The following is a 12,909-nucleotide window of genomic DNA, read 5'->3' on the forward strand; positions in this document are numbered from 1 at the left end:
TCTTTTTTGAACCCTGTTATAGTCTTGGCCTTCACAACATCCTCTGGCAAGAATTTCCACAACTTGACTGTGCGTTGTGTGAAAAAATACTTCCTTTTGTTTGTTTTAAACCTGCTCCCTATTAATTTAATTTGGTGACCCCTAGTTCTTGTGTTAGGAGAAGGAGTAAATAATATTTTTTATTTACTTTCTCCACACCAGTCATGATTTTATAGACCTCTATCATATCCACCCTTAGTCATCTCTTTTCCAAGCTGAAAAGTCCCAGTCTTATTAATCTCTCCTCATACGGAAGGTGTTCCATACTCTCTAATCATTTTTGTTGCCAGTTTCTGTACCTTTTCCAATTCCAATATATCTTTTTTGAGATGGGGCAACCACATCTGCATGCAGTATTCAAGATGTAGGCATACCATGGATTTATATAGAGGCAATATTATATTGTCTGTCTTATTATATAGCCCTTTCTTAATGATTCCCAACATTATGTTTGCTTTTTTGACTGCCGCTGCACATTGAGTGGATGTTTTCATAGAACTATCCACAGGGATGCTAAGATCTTTTTTTGAGTGGCAACAGCTAATTTAGACCCCATCACTTTATATGTATAGTTGGGATTATGTTTTCCAATGTGCATTATTTTGAATGTATCAACATTGAATGTCATCTGCCATTTTGTTGCCCAGTCACCCAGTTTTGTGAGATCCTTTTGTAGCTCTTCACAGTCTGCTTTGGACTTAACTATCTTGAGTAATTTTGTATCATCTGCAAATTTTGCCACCTCACTGTTTATCCCTTTTTTCCAGATCATTTATGAACATGTTGAATAGGACTGGTCCCAGCACAGACTGCTGGGGACACCACTATTTACCTTTCTCAATTCTGAAAACTGACCATTTATTCCTACCCTTTGTTTCCTATCTTTTAACCAGTTACCGATCCATGAGAGGGCCTTCCCTCTTATTCCATGGTAGCTTACTTGGTTTAAGAGCCTTTGGTGAGGAGCCTTGTCAAAAGCTTTCTGAAAATCTAAGTACACTATGTCCACTGGATCCCCCTTGTCCACATGCTTGTTGACCACCCTGAAAGAATTCTAGTAGATTGGTGAGCCATGATTTCTCTTTACAAAACCATGTTGATTCTTCCCCAACAAATTATATTCATCTATGTGTCTGACAATTTTGTTCTTTACTATAGTTTCAACCAGTTTGCCTGGTACTGAAGTCAGGCTTACTGGCCTATAATTGCTGGGATCACCTCTAGAGCCCTTTTTAAAAATTGCCGTCACATTAGCTATCCTTCAGTCATTTGGTACAGACGTTGATTTAAGTGATAGGTTACAAAGTACAGTTCTGCAATTTCACATTTGAGTTCCTTCAGAACTCTTGTGTGAATACCATCTGGTCCTGGTGACTTATTACTGTTTAGTTTATCAATTTGTTCCCAAACCTCCTCTAATGACACCTCAATCTGCAACAGTTCCTCAGATTTGTCACCTAAAAAGAGTGGTTGAGGTTTGGGAATCTCCCTCACATCCTCAGCCATGAAGACCAATGAAAATAATTCATTTAGTTTCTCCACAAGGGTCTTATCATCCATGACTGCTCCTTTAGCATCTCGATTGTCCTGTGGCCCCACTGATTGTTTAGCAGGCTTCCTGCTTCTGATGTACTTAAAAACATTTTTTTTGCTATTACTTTTTGAGTCTTTGTCTAGCTCTTCTTCAAATTCCTTTTTGGCCCTCCTAATTATGTTTTTACACTTCATTTGCCAGAATTTATGCTTATTTCTATTTTCCTCACTCATATTTAACTTCCACTTTTTAAAGGATGCCTTTTTGTCTCTTGTTCTTTAGCCACGGTGGCACTTTTTTGGTTCTCTTACTATGCTTTTTAATTTGGGTTATAAATTTAAGTTGAATCTCTATTGTGGTGTCTTTAAAAAGTTTCCATGCAGCTTGCAGGGATTTCATTTTTAGCACTGTACCTTTTAATTTCTGTTTAACTACCTTCCTCATTTTTGTGTAGTCCCCCTTTCTGAAATTAAATGCTACAGTGTTGGGCTGCTGTGGTGTTTTCCCCACCACAGGGAGGTTAAATTTAATTATATTACGGTCACTATTACCAAGCAGTCCAGCTATATTCACCTCTTGGACCAGATCCTGTGCTCTACTTAGGACTAAATCAAGAATTGCCTCTCCTCTTGTGGGTTCCAGGACTAGCTGCTCTAAGAAGCAGTCATTTAAGTTATCAAGAAACTTTATCTCTGCATCCTGTCCTGAGGTGATGTGTACCCAGTCAATATGGGGATAGTTGAAATCCCCCATTATTATTGAGTTTTTTATTTTTATAGCCTCTCTAATCTCCCTGAGCATTTCACAGTCACTATCACCATCCTGGTCAGGTGGTCGGCAATGTTCTCTCTAATTTTTTCCATCCATGTGTGGAATAAATTTTGTTATATGCACCGAGGTATTTGCGTCACCTGTAGAAACAAAAAAACCTAGATATAATATATATAATAAAAAAGTTACCATAGGGATAATTACTCCAGCCAGGACAGGTTGGCATTTTAGAACTCACTACTCAGATAAAGCAACAGAGGGTCCTGTGGCACCTTTAAGACTACTCAGAGAATTACATTTAAGTGGAAGAGAAATAAAAATTATGAAATGCATAGACCAGTCAAAACACTAAAATAACACTTTGAAAGAATAAAATTACAGAGAATATATATGCATTGCAGGAAATACCAAGAACAACAATAATACAAGTATGTGTTGGGAGGGGAGTGTGAAAGAGACTGTGTGTGTGTGTGAAAGAGACAGACTCTGTGTGTGTGACTTTTGTAGTTAATAAATTTGTTTTTGCTTTATCTAAACCGGTGCGTGAAAATTATAACTCAGGGGTAGGAAGTTGTTGCATATTCCTCTCCACATTGACGGAGGGAGCAAATTTTATGATCTTATGCTGTACTGTTCCCTGAGCAGTGCAAGACGGTATAATTTTGGGTTTATACTCCAGAAGGGGTGTGTGCCTGAGGAGCTGGGAGGTGCCCTAGCTGAAGCCTTCCCATGCAGGGGCTGTCAAAGAGCCTGCCTGCATGTAACTGCAGTTGGGTGTGTCCCTACCTGTATGTATGCTGATGAAAGTGCAGGCTGAGCCTGGAGGGCTTGTCAGCTTGTCACAGCAGTACAGTGTAAGAGAGAGCCCAGGCTGATGGATCAGGGGAGGGTCAATGGGACCCCAGTTCCAGGTGGCACCCTGGAGGGAACCCATCACAAAAGTGTACTATGATATTTCTTGGGAACTGAGAACATTACTTGTGTGGCACTCTGCTGGTGTTTGGTCTCTTGCAAGGTTTAATTAATTTAGAAGAACCACTACAGAACAAACCACTAGATAGCTAATTATGACTCCTTTTACAAATTTTAAAAAAATTACTAGATTGATATTAGCAACTAAATAATGTTGGTGGTCCTTTTCTTTTGTGTATGGAAATCTCTCAGGTATTTTTCCCTATAAACTTTTTTTTTCTCATTACAGATTCCAAGCATGTGTATATTTTGCATCTGCCTTTCAAGCTATCTCATGTGGCATTCATTACTTGGCTTCCGTATTCATGGCTGTTACGCCTAAATTTGTATGCAGTGTCCCTGGAAATGTGACTAGTATACTGTTCAGCAATTCCTCTAGTTCAAGAATAGAGGATATTTGGACACTGTGGACATCAACAAAAAATTACATTGTGGTCCAGCTTGAAAACGGAGAAATTTGGGAACTTGATCAGTGCAGCAGGTCCAAGCGAGAGGGCAGTTTGTATCTTGCATATGAATATTCTGGCAACAAGTCTGTTTTTTCTTGTTCTGACGGATATATCTATGATCACACAAAATGGAAGAGCACCATTGTTACAGAATGGGATTTGGTCTGTCACCGGGAATGGCTTGCAAAATTAACTCAGCCCACATTCATGCTTGGAGTCCTGCTTGGAGCAGTGATTTTTGGTGATATGGCTGACAGGTACAGTGCCATCCTCTTAATACTGTAGTTTAAGAGTGCAATAACTCTGTATGTGCCTAAATGCTTTGCTGTTATATTAGATACTAATTTAAAAGAAGTTTAATCTAATTGCTGTTTTATTAACAAATGTGTTCTTCAACAGAGCTTATATTTATCTTTCTCTGTTACAGATAATTTGTGTTTTTCTATCAGAAAACTTCAAAAACTGTTGATAGAATTTTTTTTTAAATGTCATGCTTTATATCAAATGTAGGCCCTGATCCTGCAAGCTACCCCATATGTGTGGTACCTTATACCTAAGCAGAGCTTTCTGTAGGATCAGGGTCATAGTGAGTTTCCCTGGTAATAGTTCCCCCTTTCCCTCTACCCATTCTCCTCATCTTATTTATAATAAAAAAGAGAAATGTTTATGATGGATATGATGAATAGTTAAAGCTATGCTGTAAGGTTAAAAATAATATATTTTTAAAAAAAAAAAAGAAATTTCCTGACCTCTGTCATTACTACTACTTTATGGGACTGATGCAAAGACTTTGGGATTTGAATTTGGTCCTGTATTACTAAAACTAAAAATCTACTGTATTTTTCACCATTACTGGTTTACCTTTTTTTTTTTCCTTTTTTTTTGCATTTCAGTCTGTATGAAGGAAGGAAATAGACCAATCCGTTTCCCTTTAGTTTGCCATCAGTTTCACTTCCTCCAGCAGTAGTATAATGCTGAAATATTTCAGTTGTCAACACATTATGTAAATGCATAAAGAGGAGCTTATTTTTTCAGTTGGATTTTATAAAAGTATGGAATTGGTTCTCTTAATCTAAGGTTTTGTAAAACTTTCTTTAATACAAAACCTGAATTCAGAGCCTAAATTGAACTGACAGTGTCTCTTTAAATCAGTTGTAATATTTTCAGTTAATATGCAGACACAGATAATGACCTTATAGTCACATAATTCTCAGTTGGAATAGCTCAAGCTCTAGACATCCATTTAAGAGAATAAACATATTGTATTTTATGGAGTTACAACAAAAAGTTTTACATCTGAAAGTTATTACTATCTGACAGCTTTTGACTGGTAGGAAATAAGTTGGTAGTTTCATTCCAGTTTTCAGTCAACAGATGTTCCCAGCAGAAGAATGACCACAGCAGAACTAATTAGCATCTCTGCTGAGAATCTTGGCAGAGATAAAGGATTGAATGGGCATGAAGACAACTACCTCCTCCATTCTTCCAAGGCCTGGTCTTCACTACATAGTTAAGTGGACATAAGGCAGCTTACATTGACCTAATTATGTCAGTGTACACACTACAGCCTTGCTCCCGCCAATGCAAGTGCCCCACTACACGGACATCATAACGCCAGCTCCATGAGAGGCATAGGGCTTAGGCTGGTGTAATTAGGGAAACGCAGTGTCTGTGCAGACACTGCAATACTTACATCTTCATACTTACATGCTGGAGCCCTGAAATTGGCAAAAAAGCCGGGCAGTTACAGCCCAGCTGCCCCCGTTTCCCCGCTCACAGCCAAGCTGTGCTCGCCTGGCTCCCCGACTCTGGCTGGGAGCGGGGACCCCCCTCTTCAGTCGGTGGAAGTGATCCTGGTGAGGACGCACACTACCGACAGAAGGAGGGACATGAACCACCGCAGTAATTACTGTGGTGGAGGCTCTAAATTGACCTAACATTGGTCGACCTAAGTCTGTAGTGTAGACTTACCCTAGGTCAGGGTTGAAGCACATTGGCAGGGCATTGTAGGGAAATTTGCAGTGCAGCTGTCTGGGCTATATCTGTTCTGTAAGACTTCACATTCCAGTATTATTTTAATGTGGTACCAAATTCATGTACAAAAAACCAAAACTGACCCCAAATCCAAATCTCCAAAAGCTGTTGCTGCTGAAGATAGAAATAATACATCTCTACATCAGAGAATAAAAATGAAACAGGACCTGTTACTTATCTAGTCGACACCTGAAACATACTCTTTATTAATGAACATTGTTAAACCAAACAGGACAGAGGTAATCCATAAATAGATTTTATTTCTGTTAGAGTTTGTTTTCTCTTCAGCTGAATTTATTGATGTTGACTTCTTCTGGTTATTTGTTTATATACAGCATGTTCTGGTAGATCAAAATGTTTTCTACCTGAGATGATATGGAAACCGGACAAACAAATTTAGGATTCCTTTTATGTTAAAGACCTTTGTTTCAGAATGAGGAATGACACATAATTTAAGACCTGGCTTGTAATATTTATAATAAGCTAAAATTTCACATAATTTTATTTCCCTGCTAATGTACTTATTGTATATGTGACATTTAACATAGGTGGGCATTCCTGGTAGTGAGTTTGTGTGTGCACTTATGAAATCAGAGAATTCCGGGGAATTATCTGATTACTATTTATTAGATATTTTATCTTCATGTAATTCGGAGGAATTAAGGTAAAAAACCTTTCATTGGAACCCACGTTATATTTTGAGATGGCAAGAGATAGCATGAGTTATTGCATGCTAACCTGTGCTGGAACATGTTCAGTAGCTGTTACTTAAAATAAAATGTCCAAGAAAGAGAGAGAGAGAGAGAGAGAATGGAGTAAATCTGTGGAAAATGGCAGATTACAGATGCGGAAGTTAAACGTAAAGCTCAATATGAACATACATAGTGCCCTTTTCTCTGGAGACCTTCCTTCCAGTCATGGAAATTTGGGTGGGGCTCCCTTTCATCAGTACTACTTTTAAATTGGTCACAGTGCTAGGGTACAGAAAAAATAAAAGTTTTCCCCTCACCTAGAGAACAATATATCAGAGCTAAGATCAAATCTCGGGCTACTGTGGTAGTGCAGTGCCCTAAATACAGCACTAGTGATTCTTTTCATATTTACTATAATTCTTATTGATAAGATTTCCAAAGTTTCAGTTGCTTTTTAGTACAATATTTTTATCACATGTCACCCTATTGTTCACTCTGTGTGTTTGTTCTATCCTTCCCTCACCTTGTGTCTGTCTTATGCATCTTCATTATAAGCTCTTTGGGTCAGGGATCCTCTACAGCTCTGTGTCTGTGTTTGTATAGTGCCTAGCACAATGGGGCCGTGTTCTTGGTTGGCCCTCAGGCACTCTCATAATAAACATAGTTAATAATAAGAAATAATTATGATGTTTTCATTGTTCTGTGCAGAGTGGGAAGACGGTATATAATGTGGTTCACAAGCACGGGTCAGTTTTTATTTGGCATTGCAGTGGCATTCACATTTGACTACTACAGCTTTGTGATCATACGTTTTCTCCTTGCTATGGTAAGTATAGATGCTCAGCCTAATTCTTTTTAAATGCAGTTTCCTAACGTTCCTCAGGAAAGCCCTCCATAATTTCTCCCTATTCCTTCCCTTCTCCAGTTTTTAAAAGCCCCATGTGTTGCCACAACACTCTCTTTAGCAAAGGAGTGAGAATCTGAACACTGCTTCTTCACTCTTCAGTGCCCTTTCTCTTTGTTTTAACCAGAAAGGGTGCGTATGAAGCAATATTTGGTGCTTCCTTCATCAAGGGCTGACGATGCTTCTTTTAGCACAGTCTCAACCCCAGCTAGACTCGTAGTTAGGTGAGAGACAAAGTTTGAGTAGCAAACTCTGGTTCCTGCATTGCAGCTTGCATTGCATTGTTATTTATGGTGTATTACTAGAAATAGACTTTATTTTTGTTAAAATATAGTCATGGTTTTACCCCAGCTATGTTCATTGATAGGGGATAGTTGCCCTTTTTTTTGATGTGCATCTTTTCTGTCTTTTAAACGACATCTAAAACGCTGAATATATGTGTAAACAGATAGGCTTGATAAACATCCTAAAAGCTTCTACTATACTTGTGTGTATGTCAGCATATTTAATTTTTTTAGCAACCAATTTCAAATTGCTACCCTATATTCAAAGGTGTACGTTTTGTGGGCTTTGCTTTTAGAATGCTTTGACTATTGAGAAAGATGGTGTGAGAAAAATGAAATAAGTGGGTTTAAAATAGTTTAGAAGTCAGAAAGAAAAATTCACCCAAGTATAAAGCATCAAAGATTATTCTCTTTACCTGTTGCTGGCAAAGCATAAAACAAGAGGGGTCCTTGACTCTGGAATTCACTTCCCTCCTTCGCCTGCCAGAGGTTAGATTTATTCGCTGCCAGAAATGCTGCAAAGCCTATCTTTTCTCACAGGCCTTAAGAGCCTGCTCCAGTGCACAGTGATCAGTGCATAATTTGTGCCTGGGTCTGCCAGGACTGAGCCCCAGCACCTCCAGGGTTGGCAGTTCAGATCTCTGGTGCCTCTGGGCTTGCCACATCAGTTATGAATGTAAAAAATTGCTTGAGCCCCAGCACGTCTTTCACTACAATTTAAGCACTGCCAGTGATGTCAACAGGAGTCTCTCTAGTGATTTCACTGGGCATTGGATGCGGTTTGAGGGAGGTTGAGGGGGTTTATAAATGGAAGTGCTAGAGATTAAGACTCTGATTGAACAAGCAGACCCTGCGTGGGCACAGAGCCCCACTGAAGTCAGTGAAGCTCTGCAGAGGCCTAAGTATCTGACCACAGGGATCCACTTCCAGGATTGGGGCTTAAAAACCCTAATCTGACACCATTGAAATCAATGGGGGCATTCCAATTACCTTCACTGTGTGCAGGATCAGATCTTAAAGAATGATTTAGATGGTTAAGTATAATGCATATATATTTTTCACTTTTGTATGGGAATTTATTAATTGGAGATTTTATAACTGGAGATTTGATTAATCAAAATATTCTATGGGAAGCATCTTTAGATTTTCTAATTGTGTGTTTTTAAATGTTTTCAGATGCCTAAAACACTAGATATGTGCCAGAGAAATAGAAATCAGTACATTCTCTAAATAAATACTTTAATGCAGAACATTAGTATGGTTAGAAAACTTATGGGAGCCTATGAAAGTGTAAGGAAGATTCTCTTTCAACTATGACTTAACAGGATAGTTTACCAGGGGGTGGGAAATCATTATTTTGAAATATGCAGTTCTGTAGTATGCAGGTTATTATGCTTAAAACTATGCTTAAAACTAAGACCAAGATTTTCAGAATGGCTATTGGTTTTGGGTGCTTCAAATTTTCTAGTGTCCAACTTGTTTCATCTTCAAGGGGCCTGATTTTTAAAGGCTTTTTAAAAAGGTATTACCCACAAACGGAGGTATCCAACGTCACTAGTCATTTCTGAAAATCGCGACCTGATATTTTACAGGTCTGAAATCAGTTTTACCTAAAGTTGATTGTTTTTTTCAGGATTACTGTTGCTCTCTCTGAGTGCATCATACGCCAATACAGGGCAAGTTAGGGGGCTCTTAAGACATCCAACATAAACAAACATGGAAGTATTGGCCATCTGTTTTTGTGTTATCAAACAAAGGGAATAGACACAAGCTTTTCTCTGTTTTTTCCCCCTCAGGTTTCAAGTGGCTATCTGGTTGTGGTTTTTGTTTATGTGACAGAATATGTTGGCATTAAAGCTCGAACATGGGCGTCCATGCACGTCCATGCTTTTTTTGCTGTGGGAGTCATGGTTGTGGCACTGGTAGGATTTTTGGTGAGGACCTGGTGGATCTATCAGATATTTCTTTCTGTAACAACTCTCCCCTTTGTCTTGTGCTGCTGGATGCTCCCAGAGACACCTTTCTGGCTACTGTCAGAGGGAAGATACGAAGAAGCACAAAAAGTAGTTAATGTAATGGCGAGATGGAATAAAGTAAGCACTCCTTGTAAAATTTCTGAACTGTGTTCAATTCAACAAGATGATCTAGTCAGATGCAGAACAGGTGATAATGACACTTCTACAGCGAAGAAGCACAGCATCTTAGATCTGTTTTATAATTGGCACATTGCAAGAAGGACCATTACAGTCTGGCTGATTTGGTTCACTGGGAGTTTAGGATACTATGTATTCTCCCTGAGTTCCGTCAATCTAGGAGGCAATGAATATTTAAATCTATTTCTCATAGGTAAATATCTATTTATTTTATTCTGCTTATGACAGAACTAGAACTTATAATTTATAAATGTCTAAAGATCTAACAGTCAATTTCCTGACCCCCAATTACCTGTACCATCACCAACCCCATTTAAAATTGCATATTTAATTCTTGTCAACTTGAAATATAGTTATTTTACAAAAGCAAGCTTAGAGTATGTTAAGGTACTATATTATCCTTGACTTCTCCTGCCAATTTTTGTGCTTGTAAAACCACATTTTCCTATTTTTAAAATTGTTTCTCTCTGCCCGGTTCTGTGAAAAAACAACACAAACAGGGAAAATTGACTAACAGTACAGGGGAAACTATTAAACTGATGAAATACTATCCAAGTAAACACTGAGAAAAATAGAGATTTTCTTCACTAATTTTTTTAGTCATAATAATATTAGATTATACTGGTAACACTATTAAGCTCATAATTTTTAAGTTTGTTAGAAGTGTGTTTTTTAAATCTAAGGGGCAATGTTTCTTTAATGTAGTCTTTAATTTAATGTGGTTGCAAATTTTCTCTTGACATGATAAAATTGGTCAGCATATATAGGGCCTGATCTAAAGTCTATTTAAGGTCATTGGAAAGATTCCCATTGAGTTTGGTGGCCTTTGGATCAGGTTCCAGTCCTGTAAAGGACTTAAGCATATGCTAGCTTTAAGCATATGAGTAATCCCAATAAAGTCAATGTGACTATTCATGTGCTCATAAGCACTTTGAAGGATTGGAATACTAGTGAATTAATTTTAAGTTGCCATGTATTATTACATGTTAGTAACTTGATGGTTGTGTTGAGAATAGGATGCTAATGTTGCTAAAATAACTATGTTGTTATGATACAGTACCGTAAATAAATCACTGTGTTAGTAAATTTCAAAACTATTTTCTTTGTCTTCTGTGACCCACCTCGCAGGGTCCAAGAGCCCGGGCTCCAGCCTGAGGCTGAACATCTACACTGAAGTTATACAGCCCCTTAGCCCAAGCCCAAGTCAGCCTGTGGGTTTTTAATTGCAGTGTAGACATATCCGTACAGGCCCATCTCCACATCATAAGGGCAGCTGCAGCTGCCTTGTGCCTCTTTGCCTGGTGCATTTCTTATTCCCCACCACCACATTTATGCCAGTGTAAACCCTCCACTGACATTTTTGCCACCAGTGGGTTTATCCCAAAATGTTGGTGAAATACATCTTTCACCTAATGCCTATATCTTTTAAAACCAGTTTAACCATTAGACTAAATAAATGCTCATAAAAAGCAAATCAGAATTATTTTTAAGGGTATTTGCAGTCATATTTTCATGGTTTAAAACCAGATACGTTCATAATGGCAGGTGCCGTGGAGCTTCCTGCGTATGTCGTTGCTTGCATTGGGATGGACAAACTGGGAAGGAGAAACACATTGACTCCATTTCTTATATCAAGTGCAGTGATCTGTGCTTTGATTATGCTGATCCCTCAGGTTAGTCACTTAACATTTAAAATGTACCTATATTGTGGGGAATCTGAGATATGTTAATGCAACATCTCTTTCTAAGGCCTGAGATTAATTAAATGTAGTTTAGAAATGAAGCTGGAGTTCTTTACAATAGATTTTCCATATTTCTGTTAAAGGTTCCAAACTAGCATTTCTAGCTCTTAATTAAACAAAGGGTTGGAAATAAGCTGGTTAGTAAACAAAACCACATACAGCCATTATTTATTGGTGGAAATAATCAGGAAAGTATGGAATAAGTATTGCTCTCTGTTTACAGAAAGATCATAGTTTGCGGTCTACATTTTTCAAAATAAATGAATGGTATTGAATTTGGCATGGTGAAGTTTTCTGGGGCTTTATATATTTGTACTCTCTTTTTATAGGATTTCAGTATATTATCTGTCTTAGCAAATATGGCTGGAAAGTTTGCAATTGGCGTTGCATTTGGCCTCATTTACCTTTACACAGCAGAACTGTATCCAACAGTTATACGGTAAGAACTTTAAAATAATTTGCCATATGTTTTTCATTATTTTGCTATTTCTTCCTTTCATTTGTTATGCTTTTGGGGCCAAATCCTGCACCCACTGAAGTCAACGGTAGTTTTCCAAGTGACTTTGCTAGTGTAGGATCAGTCTCTTTTTTGTTATAGAATTCTCTGGGTTTGGCTCCGCAGTAAATGCATTTATTTTCTGTTCCCCTCTACGTAGCCTGGTCCCACTGAGGTACAGGAAAAATGCTCAGTATTCTTAGCATTCAGTTCCCTCTTTCTGAATGTTCATGGTCATTAAGAATATGATTTATACTGAATGCTCAATATACTTTTTATTATATTTATAGAAACAACCAAGTTCACTATAAGATAAATTTAGATTAGCATAACTATATTTTTATAAGCATCTGTGCATTTCTAATTAATTGCTATATCTGATGTCACTCTCATTGGGCTTTGTTTCTTCTTGTCTTTCCTCCAGGTCACTTGCTGTAGGAAGTGGGAGCATGATGTGTCGTGTAGGGAGCATAGTTGCTCCTTTTTGTGTTTACCTGACTAGTGTTTGGATCTTCATGCCACAGGTATGTGTTTATTTTGATGGTCAAAATAATTGTTATCCATTTTACTGAGATTTAAAGTTGAAGTGCAGATATGTTCAAAAGGAAAAGGGGAGGGATAGCTCAGTGGTTTGAGCACTAGCCTGCTAAACCCAGGGTTGTGAGTTCAATCCTTGAGGGGGCCTCTGGGGCAAAATCAGTACTTGGTCCTGCTAGTGAAAGCAGGGGGCTGGACTCAAAGACCTTTCCCTTCCAGTTTTATGAGAGAGGTATATCTCCATATATTATTAGATTATATTATTATTAAATATTCTCATTGTTAATTTAAATTCTCTGATT

General features: G+C 38.0%; 1 protein-coding gene across 5 annotated transcripts in view; it reads left to right on the plus strand.

The window, feature by feature from the left end:
- Positions 1-12,909, plus strand: part of LOC117875030 (solute carrier family 22 member 16-like) — a 122,228-nt gene that overhangs the window by 35,350 nt on the left and 73,969 nt on the right. For 4 of the 5 annotated variants that reach the window (XM_034765878.1, XM_034765876.1, XM_034765877.1 and 1 more), the window contains 6 exons: positions 3,546-4,022; positions 7,200-7,317; positions 9,476-10,025; positions 11,378-11,505; positions 11,904-12,013; positions 12,495-12,594. In XM_034765878.1, coding sequence (XP_034621769.1) covers positions 3,546-4,022; positions 7,200-7,317; positions 9,476-10,025; positions 11,378-11,505; positions 11,904-12,013; positions 12,495-12,594 — 1,483 coding nt within the window. Of the gene's footprint in view, positions 1-3,545; positions 4,023-7,199; positions 7,318-9,475; positions 10,026-11,377; positions 11,506-11,903; positions 12,014-12,494; positions 12,595-12,909 lie in introns of those variants that run through there. The other variant, XM_034765879.1, reaches the window with a different exon arrangement.

This window comes from Trachemys scripta, chromosome 3 (assembly GCF_013100865.1).
Source record: "Trachemys scripta elegans isolate TJP31775 chromosome 3, CAS_Tse_1.0, whole genome shotgun sequence".
NCBI classification, from domain to species: Eukaryota; Metazoa; Chordata; order Testudines; family Emydidae; genus Trachemys; species Trachemys scripta.